Source organism: Phyllostomus discolor, chromosome 3, assembly GCF_004126475.2.
Source record: "Phyllostomus discolor isolate MPI-MPIP mPhyDis1 chromosome 3, mPhyDis1.pri.v3, whole genome shotgun sequence".
Classification (NCBI taxonomy): domain Eukaryota; kingdom Metazoa; phylum Chordata; class Mammalia; order Chiroptera; family Phyllostomidae; genus Phyllostomus; species Phyllostomus discolor.
The window spans coordinates 34982050-35001041 of NC_040905.2; the positions used below are offsets into that span (position 1 = coordinate 34982050).

The 18992-nt window shown below is 41.1% G+C and overlaps 1 protein-coding gene and 1 long non-coding RNA gene across 4 annotated transcripts in view; both read right to left on the reverse strand.

The window, feature by feature from the left end:
- PDE4D (phosphodiesterase 4D) overlaps positions 1-18992 on the reverse strand; it is a 798342-nt gene that overhangs the window by 146818 nt on the left and 632532 nt on the right. The window contains 1 exon segment of the mRNA XM_028516375.2: positions 17063-17112. Within this exon segment, the coding sequence (XP_028372176.1) occupies positions 17063-17112 (50 nt within the window).
- On the reverse strand, positions 418-15956 carry LOC118499220. Of its 3 annotated transcripts, XR_004901746.1 has the most exons (4): positions 7689-7700; positions 3530-3539; positions 1029-1038; positions 418-552 (listed from the first exon to the last, which is right to left on the reverse strand). It is a non-coding gene; the product is annotated as an uncharacterized LOC118499220 (long non-coding RNA). The 3 variants fall into 3 exon arrangements; XR_004901745.1 differs by lacking the exons at positions 1029-1038; positions 3530-3539; positions 7689-7700 and adding exons at positions 4296-4299; positions 15946-15956; XR_004901744.1 differs by lacking the exons at positions 1029-1038; positions 3530-3539 and having other exon boundaries at positions 4296-8506.

Below are 18992 nucleotides of genomic sequence, written 5' to 3' on the forward strand. Positions count from 1 at the left end.
TTTGTCCAAATTTTTCCTCCTTTGTACCCTTCCAGCTGGTACCCCCATCCCCTTCAGCAATCCCCGCCCCCCTTAGTTCATGTCCATGGGTCATGCACATAAGTTCTTTGGCTTATTCATTTCCTATACTATCTTTAACATCCCCCTGTCTATTCGGTACCTATTAACTTGTGCTTCTTAATCCCTGTACCTTCTACCCCATTCTCCCCTCCCCCTCCCAGCTGATCACCCTCCAAATGATTTCTGTATCTATGATTCTGTTCCTGTTCTTCTTGTTTGCTTTTAGATTCAATTGTTGATGTTTGTGAATTTATTGCCATTTTAATGTTCATTGTTTTGACCTTCTTTTTCTTATATAGTTCCCTTTAGCATTTCATATAATAATGGCTTGATGATGACGAACTCCTTCAGCTTTCCCTTGTCTGGGAAGCACTTTATCTGCCCTTCCATTCTAAATGATAGCTTTGCTTGATAGAGTAAATCTAGGTTGTAGGTCCTGGCTTTTCATCACTTTGAATACTTCTTGCCAGTCCCTTCTCGCCTGCAAAGTTTCTTAATTACACCCTACAATGGAACTAACTCCTTTAATGGCAGACATCATGTGTCTATGATTTCTGATCTTAGCTACTCTTAAAAAATAGTTGCCTTTTAATAAATATTTGCCATTAGTGAAAAGTATGGTCCCCTTCATTTCCATTTTCTCCCTCCATTTACTTAACAACTATTTGTGAATCCTTAGGTGCCATTTCTTCCAGAAGACCTTCTGTATCTTACACCGCATCTCCAGCAGAGAGGCACTAACGTTTGCTCTGCTCTTCTTTCTAGAGGTACCCTTTGATGCTTACGCACAAAAAGACAAAGATGTGGGCAAGAGTGGCTCTCTTAGCTTTACTTTTTCTTTGCAGGCAAACACCTCAGGGGATCTGTCACACTTAGGAATCTGCTCCTTTCTGAAGGTCTGATTTGAAAGCAGGTTGGGCTACATTTTGCACAAAGGCATTTTAATCAGCTTAACAATATCCCACAACCTTCTGACAACTACAAAGGCATTTTAAATGTGCAGGTGTGGCTGCCCAAAATAACAATATTTTAAACTTTTGCAGACCCTTTCATTGAATGATATCAAAACAATTCAGCTTACAAAGGCTCAGGAAGCTAGTGGACAACATATCCAATTGGTACATAAATGGGGATTTACTGCATTAACCGTGTTGGTGGTTTGTTTGACGTTCTCAAACAATGGGGAAAATCAGCAGAGAAAACTATTTTCTGCAAGCCATGTCTCCAAATTGTGATATTTAAACATGAAAATCTTCAAGGAAGGCTAATCCTTTTCTTTTTAAATGTTTGCTGTGTTTTAGTTAACAGTTCCCAGACACTATATTTATATTCAAAAACTAATAATTCTCCCCAACCCCCCTTAATTTGACCGAGTATTAGCATCTATTTGATGTTCTAAAGCAAGGAAGCTCATGGAACAAATTCAAATGGACTTAACCTGAGGGAGCACTATACTTATCTAAGTGATTTTTAAATGAACAAAGTGTATCATACAAATCTGTTTGACTCTCCTGGTTATTATTATTCAAACACTTTGTACCATGTCTCTCCAAAAATAAAAATGTACAAATCTAAGTTTGTTTCTGTTTTCCTCCTGGCTTCTTTCTCTCCTTGTCCTCACTTGTATTTCCGTGAGCTCCAGACCATTAGGATTCAGAGCAGGAGCCGGGGTGCGTTCCCCTTTTCCTATATGTTAAATCTGTCGTAAAGTAAATCTTTATTATGAGCGCAATGTGTCTGAGGAATGTTGATCAGACTATGGTTTCTATTTGGCTTGGTCCCAGCATATTAATATTTTTTAATTTTTTGCCCCATTTCACTGGTTTCTTTGATGTCTTGTTCTAAGCAGCTGCTGAGCTTTTCGTGGCTGTCCATTTGCATCACTTTAAAAAATGGTACAGAAATGAAATGCAAACAAAATGAACAGTACTTTCACATTGTTTCAGAATCAAGCATGTTCCTAAGGAATCTGATGTGTGGCAGATGGAGAACAAAACCTTCCAGAGGGAGGGCTGTTAAATGAGTCTTAATTGCTTGCACATGAAAATATAGTGACTAAGACTGTGTGCACAATTAGGAATTTAAACATGTAGAAAAGAACTGGCTGTGGAGCCAGGCAGACATTTTTGCAGGCATAGCTAGTTTTTTTTTTTTTTTTTTTTTTTTTTAATGAACACAAACAATAGAAGACAAGTTAGTAAAGGAAAACAATTTTAAGAGAAGGTTAGTTGTCTTCATTCTTCCTTAGGTCAAGCTTCTAATTCTAAAGATAATCCATTTGCCTCTACAACCCACTGATGGAAGTCACATAGTACACTAAAAAAAAGGTTTATTCAAGAATTAGAATTTTTTTTTTCAATTCCTACTATATGCCAGATACTAGTCTTGGTGCTTACTCATCTTGTTTAACCCTTATAATAACCCTCTGAGGCAGTTTGTTATTTTCTACATTTTATAGATGAGAAAATTGAGGTTCAAAGAATAGCCTGTTCAAACTCAAATGGCTAACAAAGAAACACAGCCAAGGTGCTCTGTATGGATCTAATGAATCCAAACTCACCCTCTTACAATGCTGAGCCCCTTCCCTGAGAAAAGATGTGCACCTTTTTACGAAACCAGCACTAAGGTTGGCTCTACTTTCAATTTCAAGTCAATAATGCCTTCCTTGTGTTGGGTGGCAGGGCACTGTGAAGATGGCACACAGGCCAGAACTGGTTAGGTCTGGGCTGAGACAACAGATTTAGAGGCAGAGGACAGGGCCTGCTGCAGCTGTGGTTTAAGAAGTTTGTTTAGAGCACGAGGTGGGGAGTTCGGTGGTTGGAGGCGGGGGGAGCATCTAGGGAGAGGTCAGTGCCTTGGTGGCTCTGTAGGCAGCAGCTGTACAGGCACGGAGGTTCTACCTGTCTGTGGGCCACGCAGTCTCGCTCCCCTGGGAGCCAGGGGTTGGGTTCTCTTACTCACAATGACAGTCACTCTGACTTTCCACGTGAGCAGGCTGTGTGGTGTTCTACAGTGAGCTCCCATTGAACTTCAGAGATTTAAATCCATCTCATCCTGCTGATAAATCTAAATGTCTTTTTTAGGGGACCTCAAACTCTCCTTAGATTCATTCTCCTTGGGAAACCTGCACACTCCTGGGATGGAGGTACATGAGGGTCCTAGGGGCCCTTGATGAAAGCCAGTGTGGATATTTGGGACTATAGTTCAAACAATGAGTCATCACGTGAATTTAAAAATTCAACTCATTCATATTCTGGGGCCTACTTACATGTTGTTCTCAGAGAGTTGACAGGTTTAAAAATAATCCTTCTCTTTCTATTATTCTGTATTCTTTACAGTAAACCTAATTAGGCAGTGACTTATTAGACCACAGTCCATTTAGACTGCTGTTAAATAAAGACCATAGGAATGCGAATTATTCCTTGCTTTGATTGCTACATTTGTAAGTAAACCAGGAGCCATAGATCACATCACCTCATCTAGAATTAACCATAAAGAGGGTATCAATAAATATGTGTGGGTCAAATAATCAGGCAGTCCAATCATTTTTGTGTGTTCAGAGGAATGGGGTTGCTGGGGACACACCAATGAACAGGTGCCACCCTGCATTCCTAGGAACTTTAATGTCAGAAAGAGAGTTCACTGAGAAATATATTAGTATGGTAACTAGTGTATTGAGGCCAACCCTTTATCTCACCATAATTGCTAATTATTTTTGCCTCGTCAGCATTTATTTTCTCTTTTAATAGTACCCTAATTTGTTTCAGATTAGATGGCATCTCCATTGGATAATCCTACGAATAGCATAGCCCACAATGATCAAGCGCTTACCCTGTGGCACATATTGTACTTGGGTTTTCATATATCATCACAAATAATTTTCAAGAACTCCTATGAAATAATAACTATTATTACTATGCCCACTTCAAGAACCAGGGACTTGAGGATTCTGAAAGTTTAAGTGAATTAAGGAGAAACATCTGTAAGTGGCAGAGCTACAGTATGAATCCATGTAATTGGGCCCCACAATTTAGGTTCTTACGACTACATTATGTTACATAGTTTGGCAGAACAGCCAGGTGCCCTGTTCTCCCTTAGCCAAGACCCAAGACCCAAACTAGACCAGTTAGACCCCGCTGCTGGAATTTGGCTTGTAAACAGAATAATGAAGAAACTAAAAACAATGGCAGGGATCACTAGATTGAGCCTCATGAGACTTTTCCCTTAATTTGTACCTTTCTAGAACTCTGAAAATGCATTGACTCTGATCCTTCAGCCTCCCCACTAATTCTCAGAGAATTGGAAATTCTCCCAGTATTCTCCCACTAAATTCCATCTTGCTTAAGTTAGCAGAATTGGTTTTTATCCTGCAACCAGAGGATCATTGCTGAGAGACTGTAATCTAAGGGGGGAGTTATAAGCAAGCCTTGGAGAGAGTTGTACGAAATCACCGAAGAACAGGATGCTGAGCCACTGTAAGCGCCCAGTCAGAGTCAGACAGACTCAGTGAGAGATAACGGTGTGACCAAATGCCAGGCTAAGTTCCTCTGCTGCCCCTTCTGTTGAGATGATGAGCCAGGGGGCTGGGACGCACTGGCCTTCACCTGTATCTCCAGCACCTTCGGACTCCCTAGGGAACAGAACCTGGCCGGGGGGGATCTGTAGAAACACGACTGTCCGAGGCGTGGCTGAAGGGTGAAAAAAGATTCCTAGAGCACATTTCCCCCATCACTGCCTGACTAGAATCCAGAGCAAGCATGAAACTTCAGATGAAGCTGTCTCCTTCGAAGTGTCACCTGGGAAAACCTATGTATATGCTCATCCTGTATGTTGCCATCACTGTAAAAATTCTAGGAAACTCTGTCTTGGAGTTGCCTTCAGAGTTCACGTCATATTTCTTTCAAAAGTCTTATCCCTTGGAGCAACTTGTTCCTAGAATTAGCCACATCCAGGCTCATCTGACATCCTGTCTGGTGACTAAGGTTGCGAAGCATACTGGAAATGATATTTCTGGTTAAAAGTGAAGCGTGATAGTAAACCAATGTGACGTTTTTTTCTCGTGTGGCCTGTCAACTGTCTGTAAAGCCACTTCCAAAATGCTTTCAGCAATCGCAGCAGGGATAAAAAATGTAGTTTACAAAGAAAACCACTCTGAGGATCAAAAATAATTGCATAACACAATAATGTCTATTGACGGTTTTATAATGCTTGTTAATATATAAAGCAATCTCACCTATCTTTCGCATTTATTATTAAGAGCCAACATTTATTATTATGAAACATTGTACCATAGATTATATAATGTAATCCCTCAGAATTGGGAAGGTGTTCATATTATTATTATTCGCCTCATTTTAACAGAAAAATTGAAGGCATAGAGCAACTTGTCTAAGGTCACACAGGGTGAGCAGAAGAGCCAACAATAAAACCCAGACCTCCTGACTTCCGAGCCTCGCTCTCCCTCCTTGACATTGGTTCTGACTTATACAACAAACATGCAGAACAAAATGTACAACAGTTTGAATTTTTTAAAAAGAAATTAAATCCTGCAGGAAGAGAAAACCCAGACCTCTTTCCCTATAAGCAATTCCAGCTAATCGGCACAGCCAGTGCAGAATGCCTTAAGAGGCATCTCACCTGTTTCTCAACTGAGGTCTGAGCTGCACGCCCCACCTGTCTTCACTACGTTCCTCCTTGGTGGCTTGGATAGCATGACTTCCTAAAGGAAGTTCCTGGGGATTCTCAGTCCTCAGCTTTCTCACGCTGGTAAGTTTTCCCTAAGCTCCTGAACTGGTTCCCTAGACCCTTTCCAGTCTCTAAGCTGAATCCCAGTGTATATGTCTTCCTGATCCTCTGGAAAAAAGACCTTACCCTGTCCCATTTCTTCCTGCTTTCTTGAATTTATCTGCTCATTTATCCATTTATTTTACAAACACTCTATTTTGTATTTTATGCTCAAAAGCTACTTAATGCTCTGGCATCTGGAACACATTTTATCTTTTTAGGTTCCGTGAACCTCTAGGATAATGGTTCTGAAGCTCAATGGAGGTGGTTTATGCCTCACTGGGTCCTCAGGGTCTAAGCACAGCCTGTCACGTTCTAGAGACTAAATGAGTGAAAAAGCGAACTCGGAAGGGCACCCAGAATGAAGGTCTCCACGTGCACAATTCAGCGGGCAATATGCAATATCAGAAACATAGCAGAAAAAAGGTCATAGGCACCCATTTGTGTTTCCAGGCACACAGAATACAGTTAATTAGAAATACATCCAGAGTGCCAACAGTGCCAAAAAAGAACCACAAGAATGAGAGACATGATGGCAGGCACACTCCAAAGCACTAGATATATACACATCACAAATACCTAGAGGAAGCACTTTGGGGACTAGAGAGCTAGAGATTTCATCACTAGCAGTGGTACCCAAGAAAATGAGAACAGAGACGAAGGGCCTATGGCAAGTGCAAACACAGATAATGAACATTGCCGCTTGGCAGACACTGTTATTTCAGGGTTTGACAGTGAGTGGTCCTGGGAGTCAGGTGAGTTCCTGGCTCAAGTGCTGCTTTACCCAGAACCTCCTGACAAACCAGGTCCGCCTCACTTTTCACTCTGACCAGGGGCTTTTGATGTTCCTGCCCCGGGCACTCTGGTGACAACAGGCACTTCAGGGAGGGCAGGAAGAGAACTGTGGGAACTGAGGAATGCTGGAGGAGTTCTACGTCCCAGGCAGGCATCCTCTCCTTAGCTCATGCAGCCACCTTTTTCGTTTGTCCCGAAGGGTTTCTCTGTGTACATAGATCTCATCCCTCCTCTTATCCTGGCTTCCACTCACAGACATTCGGTAACAGATGACATAGATTCATTTTCTGCTCTCTCTTCTTTTTTTAGAAAGGAAAATATCTCTAGGGAATAACTTTGGGTACAGGCAGGTGACAGCAAACTGTATTTTTTGGTGTAAATGTCAATAAATTTTAATGAGGGGAGCCTAACATTTGCTTTCAAGTCAGATTTAATCTATACCTTGTCATTTATAGCTGTACATTGAATTTTCATAAGGTCTGAAAGAGATTATGCAGGTAGAGTCTTTAGTACATAGAGTCAGAAAACATTAACTTTTCTTAATATCACATCCAACCACCTTTTAACAGCATTTTCTGAGACAGCGAAAAAAAAGGATGCTATGAGCAAACTTCCCATTTAGTCGCAGAGTTGAACAATTCGGTGCAACCTTTAACCAATAAAATTCGGGAAATGAGACCCAAAGGGATTTTCATTGTTTTGCCCCTTGTAGCCTTGTATTTCCGAGTATGCCTAGAATACTTTATAAGGCATACATAGGTGGGAAGCACTTTGCAGATAAAATGAGTAACTTAAGAATGCAGCTTTTGCTGTTCTTTTCTTTCACTTTTTAAAAAGAGACTCAGTACTGTGTCTGCGAAGGCAAAAAGAATACAGTTACGAAACCTGACATTCCCGAAACTCACTCCCACTGCCACACAAACGTGGACAGGACACTTCCTTTTCTTCTAGGAGAGGAACGGCCGGGCTTGTTAAAACCTTGTATACACTTGGAGAGATAACAGCGACGCCGGCGCCGAGGATGACGGCCGTGATGACGAGGACTGCACAGATAGTCCTATCACCTTGTACTCTCTGCCACTAATCGCGGAACGCTTCACACACCACCTAGTTTACCCAGACTACATTGTTTGTGAGGTGGGGGCAGGGGGGCCACTATATACGTTTTCAAGGAAGATGGTGATTTTCCAGCAAGTTACCAGCAACTCAATGACAACACTGTGCACAGCAGCACACTCACCTACTATATTCAGTATTCTCCTGCACTCCCAAATTTGGCCGATTGATGGTCACCTGGGAGCTCCTGTTAATCATATGGATTCTGAGCCTTGCCCAAAGAACTTCTGGGCTGGCTGGGAATCTGTCTTTCTATGTTTTTTTCCCCCCAAGCATCTCCTGATTGGGTGGGTTTGGGAAGTCATGCCCTTTTCTACGTAATGCGGAGGGAACACAGCCTGACATGAACTTTAGTGATGTTTAGATACTCGATTTTCATGGTAGTTTTTTTCTGATCAGTTGGAGGATAATAGAATAGTCATATCATAAGATCAATAGTCAGTAGATAGAGTGATGCCCTATCTAAAGGATATTATTACTGGAAAATACAATTGGTTTTCCACTGTGGTACCCTAATGTTGAAATATTGCATCTCACTAGGCAATGTCTCATTAGTAGCTTTTTCTAGGTGAAGAGAGGCAAACTGATTTCTGAGAACTGAGAAATACCTACATGTTTGTCACTACTTACATTCTATGTAACAATGGTAAAGCTATCTGCCTTTGTTAGTTACTAGTTAACATCTAAAAATGTCTTAAATGATTTTTAACAAAGAATTATTTATTTAAAAAAATTTTTTAAATTTATTTTTAGAGGGAGGGGAAGGGAGGGACAAAAAGAGGGAGAGAAACATCAATGTGTGGTTGCCCCTCATGCGTCCCCTACTAGGGATCTGGTCCTCAACCCAGGCATGTGCCCTGATTGGGAATCGAACTGGTGACCCTTTGGTTCACAGGCCAGCACTCAATACATTGAGCCACACCAGCCAGGGTAATTATGTCTTAAATTAATCTCTGACATTTCTGTTAGCAATATTTTTTCCAATATATCTCCTCAGGCAAGGGAAACAAAGGAAAAATAAATAAATGGGACTACATCAAATTAAAAACTTTTTGCACAGCAAAGTAAACCATCAACAAAACAGACAGCTACTGAATGGGAGAACATATTCGCCAATGATACATCCAATAAGATATCCAAAATTTATAAAGAAATCACATAACACCAAAAAAAAATTCCAGTTAAAAAATGGGCAGATGACCTGGATAGACATCTCCAAAGAGGACATACAGGTGGCAAATAGACACATAAAAAGATACTCAGTGTCACTAATCATCAGAGAAGTGCACGTTAAAAGCACAATGAGATACCATCTCACTCCTGTCAGAATGACCATCATCAATAAATCAACAAACAAGTGCGGGCAAGGATGTGGAGAAAGAGGGACACTCGTGTACTGTTGGTGTGTTGGTGGGAAAGCGGACTGGTGCAGCCAGTATAGAAAACAGTATGGATGTTACTCAAAAAGCTAAAAATGGCACTGCTTATGACTTGGTGATTCCACTTCTGGGTATTTATCCAAAGAAACCCAAAACACTATTTTGAAAGAATATATGCACCCCTATGTTCATTGCAGTGTTATTTATAATAGTCTTATTCCAGACATGGAAGCACCCAAGTGCCCATCAATAGATGAGTGGATAAAAATGTAGTATTATGTATATACAATGGAATATTACTCAGCCATAGAAAACAATGAAATCTAACCACTTGTGACAGCATGGATGTACCTAGAGGGTATGATGCTAAGTGACATAAGCCAGTCAGAGAAAGACAAGTACCACATGGTTTCACTTGTATGTGCAATTGAAAGAGCAAAATGACCTAGTTGAAACTGACTCATACAGAGGGAACAGACTGACAGATGACAGAGGGAAGAGGGGTTGGGCAGTTGGGTGAAAAAGGTGAAGGGGTTGAGATTACAAATTGGTAGTTACAAAATAGTCACGGGGATGTAAAGTACAGTGTAGGGAATACAGCTAATAATGTTGTAATAACTATGTGTGGTGCCAGGTGGGCACTGGAAATATCAGGGGGGAACACTTGTAAAGTATATGATTATCTATGCTGTACACATAAAACTAATACAAAATAGTACTGAATGTAAAAATCAAATTAAAAATAAAAATGTCATACATTAAATCCAATACACTTAATTAAAATGCATTAAATGTGCCCTATTGCCCACTTAGCACTTTATCATGTATACTTGAAAATAGAAGCATTATTTTACATTATCAAAATTTTCTCATAAATCACTTAAAAAACTTTCTATTATGGAATTTTTATACCTAAATAGAATTCACATTATTTAGCATGTGGGTTGTTTTCAATCTTTGATGCATACACCCAGTGTGTGGATGAACATCTGTGTATATGACTTCACTTTTCAGATCTTTTTATCATCACTCCTTAATTTAATAAACTCCTGAGTCTTCTCAACTCGGTCCCTGAAAAGAGTTACGAATCCACTCCCTCATCTCCACCCCTAACGCCCCTAGCACCCCCGCCCCAGTTCAGAGCCCCATTATCTTTACTGTGTGCTTGGCCTATATGAGCCTCCTAATGAGTATGGGGCTGACTTGAGTCTTTTTTCTTTTCAGTCTGTTTTCTATATATACTGCTTCCAATGTTGTTATTCTAAAATACAAACTTGCTCCCCTGCTTAGAAATGACTTTCCATTGTCCATAATGTAAAGTCCACCGTTATACACATTGGCTTCTAATGCTCCTCACATTATTGTGTCCCTCTACTCTTGGACCCTCTTGGTCACTTGATCCCAAACACTTTCCACTCCCTTTGTCCTTTACTGTTCCCACGGCCCTGATGTGGGCAGGTGCTCCATGCTTCCATACCTCACTCCTGCTGGCCCCTTGGTGTCAGGGGGTCTTCTTTCCCTTAGCCATAAGGCGAACTCCACATTCTTCAAAGCTCAGCAGGGAGCTCTACCAAGGTAGAACCACTTGCCCCTCCTTCAAATACGTGCATTTTAATGGGTGTCAATCATGGCTCTTAGCTTGTGCTCAGTTATTCATGCTTCCTTCTCCCCTCGACTGTAAATTTTCTGAAGTTCAGTAGTCACAATGTGCTCATCTCTCTATCTCTAAAACCTACCTCATTGCATGCCATCGATCAGGTGCACAGAAAACATTTGCTTACCAAATGGGAATTAATAATAAAACTGCAGCAATAACAATACCTGACATTGTTGAATACATTCTTAGCATCGATCGCTGACTTGGAATTTATTGATGATAAAATGAAAGCCTAGAGAATTTAGATACATTGGCCAAGATTACACAACTAGTCAAAGAAAACTGGGTTTCCGGCCTGTGTGGTGTGACTCACAACCCTTTTACTGCGCTGACTAAATGAACTTGTCGTCTCATTCAATAATGTTGCTAAAAGTTGTAACAAAATGCCCAGAGCAGATTTTCAGGCAATAGAGGCACAATTAAATTACTTTTCACCAGATTATGAAGTAACCAAGTATTATTTCAATTAATTTCTGGTTAAAAAGTCACTGTGTCAAATCTGGTCTTTTGACACATTGATGGGTGTAATTCTGCTTATCTAAAAAACAGTATTGGAAGGTCAAACAAGTTTTTTTTTTTTAATAAGGAACACAACAGACTTTTACCCTTCTAAAAGGTTATAAGTTTAATCAATAGTCACACTCCATACATTTAAGCAAATCTTTTAGGTCAATGTTTTTCCTGCAAAAGTCTTTTTAAGGATGGTATTTTTGAAAAAGTAACCTATTTTGGCTTAAAAAATTTAGAACACTTGACCGTTGTTTAATGTACTAAGTGTAAAAGTACATCAGGCAAAACTTCCCCCCAAAAGTCAATGTATAAGCAACTTTATATTAATTTTTTATTAAAGCTATTAAACATAATGTGTACTTAACATTTTGCAATTATAAGCCTAAAGAGGGCACTGAGCACTCATTGTCTGCAATTATTAAAGCGTCGTCACAATCTTTGCTCTTATTAAAGGAGAAGAAAGAACTAGCCAACAAAGTGAGTGCCTGCTGGTGGCTGAAAAGGAGAGCGAGACCTGGGCGGCAAAGGCTTGGTCTTCATTCTCTTCTCTGTGAACGTTTCAGTTCAGCGTGTCCTCCGACCCTCCATACAGTTCTCATCTAGATCCCTTCAGCCTTCTTTCTGTGGCTCCTGCTTGCAACTATCATCTGTTCATATACATGTATATGTGTATATGCATGCATATGTATGTATAGGTATGTATATATAGATGCATATGTATATATGTAAGTATATGTATATATGTATGTGTATACCTTGTATGTGTATATATGTACATATGTATATATCTTTTATATTGCATACGCTACTTGTTTTTATTACACATTCACACACAGACTTAAAAAGCAGACCTTCATAAGGTTATACTAGTATCACTATCATCACCATAAAATAGTTGCTGAGTTTCCTTTCTCAACCAAGCTCAGCATGTTAAATTAGTCCGGATAATAACAAAATAATTGTTCCAGTTAAAAATCTTTGTTGTTTTTTCCCTTTGTTAGATGTTAGAAACCGCTTTATGTTTTAGAAGAAGAAGAATATACAAGGTTAAGTTTCTTCTCGTTGTGTTTTGACTGCCTAGCATTATTTGGTAGTTTACTTTTTAAATCCTCTACCTACCCACTGACTGAATTCTACTTAGAATTCATTTCTCAAGGAGTTACATATATTAAGGTAAAAACAGATGAGGTACAGTGGAGGCTCACACCAGATTTCTTTTTTGGTGCTAACGCTACTTTTGTGTTGCTCTGCGCTTGTCCCCCATCACTTGTCTCCCTCTACAGGAGAAAAGTAGGTAACCGTTCGCATTTTATTGCATGGAGAGAGCTTTTATTTTCTCAAGTCAGAAGTCAAAAGTCCTTTGACTTAGGCGGCAAATCTTCATGTACCTGAGGCCCTCTAGGACATAATGAATGAATAGTAGCAAAACAGCTCTAAATATAACATCTGTCTAGTGAGAAGGGACACACTATTTTCTAACTTGGATGTCTATGTGTAAAAACCCCAATGCAATATCTAGTGCTCAGAAATTAATAATCTTTACTAATTCGTTTAGTTTCTCCAAAACATATGCTTCTATTGTGGGTCCCAAGGCTAGCCCTAATTTGATGGATGATTTTTATAGAGGTGTAAGAAGGTCTCTGGACTTAGAAAAAGGAATCCTATATTTATTCCTAGTTCTGCCTCTAAATAAATATTTTCTCTCACTAGGTCTCACTATTCTCATCTGTAATACAGACAAGTTTAAATAAATGTTTTCTGACTTACATTTTTACATGAAAATTCTCAATTTCAAAATATTAGAGGAACTGAAAATACAGAAATTGGAAACATTGCAAATTGGAACTGTGAGGACATCACAAAGTTTCATGAGATAGCTTTTCTTGAGTTAACACTGTTAAACAAAATGCACAAAATGACTGTGTCTGAAGAGACATGGCTGTGCCCCAAACTGTACGAAACAGCACGATACAGGCACGGCTTCACACCCCTCGTCCCGTGCTGTCCTCTCAGGTTTCAACACCCTGTCCTGCTCTCCGCCACCTACTAAGGACCTGTGCAGGTGAGCCTGCCACTCAAACAGGTTTCCTAAACGTCCTGCCATTCCTGTTTGAGAACAAAATCATATATTAAATGTACCCCCAAAGCTGATACATCAATGTCCTCCTCCTCTACTCTACTGGTTTTTCAGTTAACTTTAGGAACAAAAAAAAAACTCAGGCACAGAAGAAGGCTGTAGGCAGAAACAATGGGTATTTCGACACCTACAGCTCCTGGTCACTTGCGGAACCCTGTTCTTCATCTAAGCGCTCACCTTGAGCTCCTGCAGCAGCACGGAGGGGCAGCTACTCACATCTCCACTCTTCCACGAGGAGATAAAGTGAAGGGGAAAGACGGGGTTTACGCTCAAGCTCCAAATGGCACACACCATCTTTTTGTTAAATGGCACCAAAGAACAAAATAGCTATTTAATAGTAAGGCTCTTTTATAAATGTCCTTATATTTTGGAAGCTTTATTTTTAGAAGATTGCTAAATCATTTTACAGCTATGTATTTACTCATTGTGTATGGAAACACAAACTGGTACGTGACCAAAATGCTTCAACCCTAACCATGACGAAAGGAAACTTTCCTGGCTTTAACGTGGGCCGAACGGAAACCTTGAAGGGGAGAAGGAGGTGCTCTAGGTCCCAGGGGAGGAAGCTTGAGACAACAGAGTGACCTGTGTAGGCAGCCCAACGTCGCCCCTCTCCTTCTTAAAAAAATCAAAGAATTGCTCTCTGGAAAAGTTAGGGGGTCATTTTTTTTTCCTCCAAAGAGCTACGACTCCACAGTAAATTCTTAGATTTTGAGAATGATCCTGAACAACAGTTTGTCATCCATGTCACAACGGTGTCTGTGGCTGCTGGGGGAGGAAGGGACACAGCCCCGGGAACAGCAGGAGGCCCCTTACCGACAGGCACAAAGGAAGTGTTCCCACTTTGGCCATTTGGGGTGGCTCCATAACTTTTAATGTAATAACCCTGCAATCTTGTTTTTCTCTCCTTCTTCCCTTTGTTTTTCATTGCCCTGTCCCATCTTTCCATCACCCCCAGTTGTATATACAGAGTGGACTCTAGAAACAAAACCAAATAAAAATGATGTATTGAGTGCTTACTCTGTGAAGCACTGGGCTGATTTACAAGTGAGGAGACAGAGAGCAGGTGTGTGACCTGCTCAGAGCCAGGCAGCTAACACGACAGAGAGCGGTTCGGATCCTGAAAGTGGTTCCACGGGCAGGGCACTCGCACTGCACCATTCCTAGGGCATCGGAGACGGTCCGTGACATTGCCCTGTGGGGGCATCCTGAGTCTGTGTACCTCGTCTTAACCATATGCTACTGTTCCTCTAGACCCTAAACAAAGTTTCTAAGAAGGCCAAGTTCATCTTAAAGGGTGTCCCACTGACTCTTTTCACACTCTTCTTTGCCCTTCTGGGGACTACAGCAAAGGACCCACCTGTCCGCTGGGTTCCAACAGCAGGAGGCGTGTACGTGGAGGGAGGACCCCAGCGGTCATTGGTCGGCTGGGAGTGAGGGGGGAATTCACAAGCACCACCTTTTCTGTGTGTCTCAAGTCTTCCATCAAAGTCTCAACCGCCATTATTATCATTACTGATATTTTTAAGAGCCCACTTTTTCAGGATGGCTCAGAGAGGGGAACCATCCCCTGCTGCTGCCCATTCCCCCAACCCCATTCCACCTTCCTTCCCACCGTGTTGGCTATGCTTGGGCAAGGAGAATGACTTCCATTCTCTTGTCAGTTGATTTCCTGTTGTGCTTTGTGATGCACACAGCTGCACTAAGCACTTAATGACAGTTAATTATTTTCCTTTCCTAGATAAGATATTTCTGTAGTCCCATTGTCCCTAGTAGCCCCCCACCCCCACCCCCCAGGAGCTGTGGATACACACTGGGCCATATTAGCCTTAATTCCCAGATTTGAGTAACGCTCAGTTCCCTCTGGTGTTGTTCCTGTGCCTCAATACTATGTACGCATTTCTGGAGCCTGCGCGGGGTGTCTCACACGTATCTGAGACGGAGTCTGTGCCCTTTGAGTGAAGCTCCCCTCCCTTTAATCAGTGCCAGGCCATGCCAGGTGGGGGACAGCTGAGCTGGCCACTGAGCGCCCACCACCTCTTGCTGAACACCTGTCTCCAGCGAATGGTACCTGCAGCTGCTCCTCTGGGAGGATGCTTCAGCGGAGCTGGCTCATGGGTGACCTCAAGCTACATAAGGTTTCAGGGACCAAAATAGCACTGCATTCTGCTTATACCACAATGTTGGAGTCTTGCTCACTCCCAAAATAGCAAGGGTTGTGGGGAGGGTTTGCCCTTCTTCGTAGGAGTCAGAACTAGTGCCCGGAGCAGGGCTGGGGACAAGGTTCCATGTTGTGTCTCTCACCAGAGGCCACTGGCACATGCTCACACAAGTTGGCCTCCTCACCTCTTAACATAGTCAGGTAAGGGACAGAAACAAACAGCCTCATTCTTCACCCCCATCTTAGTGTAGGCTACTTGACATGTAATTTGGGTCCTTGAAAAAGAAATGTGTTAATGTACAGGAATTTCAGCTATTGTTCACCTCTTGATCAATGTCGAGAACACTGAGGGATCAGGCGTAAACTATGAAATGACCTTTGAAAATCATCACCAACAAAATCTTGAAAGATAAACATGGGAAAGGGAACAAATAATTTAATCACTGCACACAAGTCTCCTTTGAAAAGACATTCAGGAAGAAAGCGACTTGAACAACTCCTCGAGAATCTACTCTGACCTGATAGTCACTGACCAGCCGGTGGGCAGTGCTGCCCGATGCTCACTACAACCTCATAGGACACTCCTCAACAGGCTGGGAGTTGGAGTCCAAGGGAGAGACTGGAACCAAATTGAATACTGGTCTATTTTGGATAATATGTTAATTTTCTTCGGGTAATAGTTTCAGAAAACATCGGTTTTCTGTTCTGGGCAATTATTTTAATGAGTCAATTGAGGTTTCCAGAAATGATTAAATGAATTCAATTTGATTTCAGGCTCAGTAAGGTGAGATCATTGTTCTGTTTTTAGTTCAGTTGAGGTTAGGTCCCTTGTCTAAAACAGGCTAGTAGGAATCGGGATGATTTTATTTTCTTTGCCCTTTATGTTGCTCACCCTTCCTTCCAGGGTTCTTCCCAGCGTCTGTCCTTCTGCTCCCCGTGAACTCTTCTGCACTGTATAATCACTTCCTCTCTTTCCTCCCAAACAGAATTCATTCTCAACTCTCCGGGTCCAAGTCAAGATTACCGGAAGGATATTCTTTCCTACACACACCTGGGATGATGTTTACCCAAGAAGGTGCTTTTTATTTATGCCTGTGCTTTCATTAAACTAAGCTACCACATATTAACATCACACCAACAACATAAAACTGGAAGCAACACCGTCAGCGTTTTGAACGTAATGCTATCTCTCAAAATACAAATGCCCCGAGCAAGGCTAAAACTTAAGACAAACGCATTTAAACAGTTAAGAAAATAATGTATTGGCAAAGATTTTCCAAGAAAGGGTTTAAATGGACAACTTGTGAGATCAATGAGAGAAATGATGATATGAGAGAAGAAAGGATTCATTTCTTTACCATTGTACAGTGGCAGTATAAAATTGGTGTGAGGATTGTGTGGAATCTTGGAAGATACGGTTCCTGCCCACACATGAGAAGAACAGGCGCCCAGATCTTTCTTACCTGTGATGGTGGCTTTGTTGATGGAAGGCTGATTGCACATGGGTGATCTTCTGAGAGGGAGAGAGGAAAATACAAGGCAGTAAGTATGGGGTGCTTGTTGATTTTAGGACTCTCTGAGTCTTTTCAGATATGCCATTTTAATTCGACATTCTTTTTTAAGTTAGGACACGCACATAAAGATTTCTTTTCAGACTAGCCATCCAAGTGCCCCGGCACCCTTCCTCCCAGAGCTCAGATCACAGGTGCCAACAAGAAAACGGTTACATCTCACAGCCACAGACTCTGGGGTGAATAAAGCTGACACAACTACCACAGGGGCCGGACGGAGGGGGAAGTTCTGGCTGAGGGACTACACTCCGTGAAGTCAGGGCTTACGGGACAAACACAGACTTTCTGAATTTGAAAGAGTAGTCAATCTGCAAGTAGTTTCCCTTGTACAGTGTTAAAATGCTTTTGTTTTTGGCATACATTTTTATGATTGCCTGTACACCATCAGATGTAAATGACTCCTTGTAAACTATATTATAGTTAGTGAAGCTATTTAAACCTTTTTCCTTTCTATTTTCTTATATTGAGAAACATCTCTGAATAATGTTTCTTAGACAGTAATATTAATGACTTGTGTAAACAGGTGCTATAAAAACATAAATTAATTCTATCGTGCATTCCCTAAGTTTTCCCTAAGTTTTGCTAAGTTCCACAAGACAGTTATAAATGCCTTGATGTAAGAAGCTGTGCTATGTGATTGACCTGAATGCCTACAGAGCCCAATACCATGTGTTAGGTATTCAACCAGCACTCAATAAATTATGTTGAAAAGAATATCGCTTATGAAATGTCCATTAAACATTTTGAAATATAACTTTATAAAGTTGCTATATAAAATTAGAAGCTTTCAAATTGTGATTTTTAAATTAAAAAATATATATATGTATATATACAGCCCTGACTGGTATGGTTCAATTGGTTGGGTGCCATCCTGCAAAAAGTGAAAGGTCACCAGTGTGATTCCTTCCCGGTCAGGGCACATGCCTGGATTACAGGCAAGTTCAGTCCCATTTGGGGCGCACGTGAAGGGCAACCAGTTGATGTTTCTCCCTCACACTGATGTTTCTTTCCCTCTTTGTCTCCCTCCCTTCCCTTCTCTCTAAAAATTAATTTAAAATCTTTAAAAAATTAAAATAGATATATGCAGGAATATCCTAAATTTTTTAAAAATTTCTGTTAGTGGCTAAGACTTAAAATAAACACTTAGTGTGTGCCAGACACTGTATTAAATGAGAGCTTTGAATGAATTACCTCGTTGCTGTGAGGACAACAAACCTCAAGGCAAATAGTGTCACTGCTCCCATTTTACCAATGAGGAAGACAAAGCTTTGGGGAGTTGAGTGACTTGTTCAAAGTTAAGAGCCGAGATGCGAACTACAGTGACGTGATTCTGGAGACTGCACTCTGCCTGCTGCCTTGTTTTTCGGATGCTCACGTGGAAGCCGGGTGAACAGCACACACCTGTGCAGACGGCGGGTCCCTGCAGAGCCCTGCTGGACTCCATCTTCCAGGGATAACGAACCTCCCAGCCTGGTTGGGAGATCGGAGGGAAAAGCCGCTTCCCACTAGGAACATTCTCGCCGCCGCGGCTCCGCACAGCCTCTGGCTCTGCTCTGGTGTTTACTGATGTCAGTTTGGGACTGACATTTTGTGTCTGATGGAAGATGCACCAACACTGACTTCTGAATTAATTTAGTTTTTATTATGAAATAAGAAGAGGTGATTTAAAATTTGATTAATCCCTAATAAAACAAAAAAAATGTTTTAAACTACTCCTCTGAAGTAGCCCTGGTATATATACTGCTATTTCCTCACTGAAAGTTTATTATTCAAATAATTTACATATTGGTTACTCCTTTTGAGGTCTTGCTCTGTGAAAAGT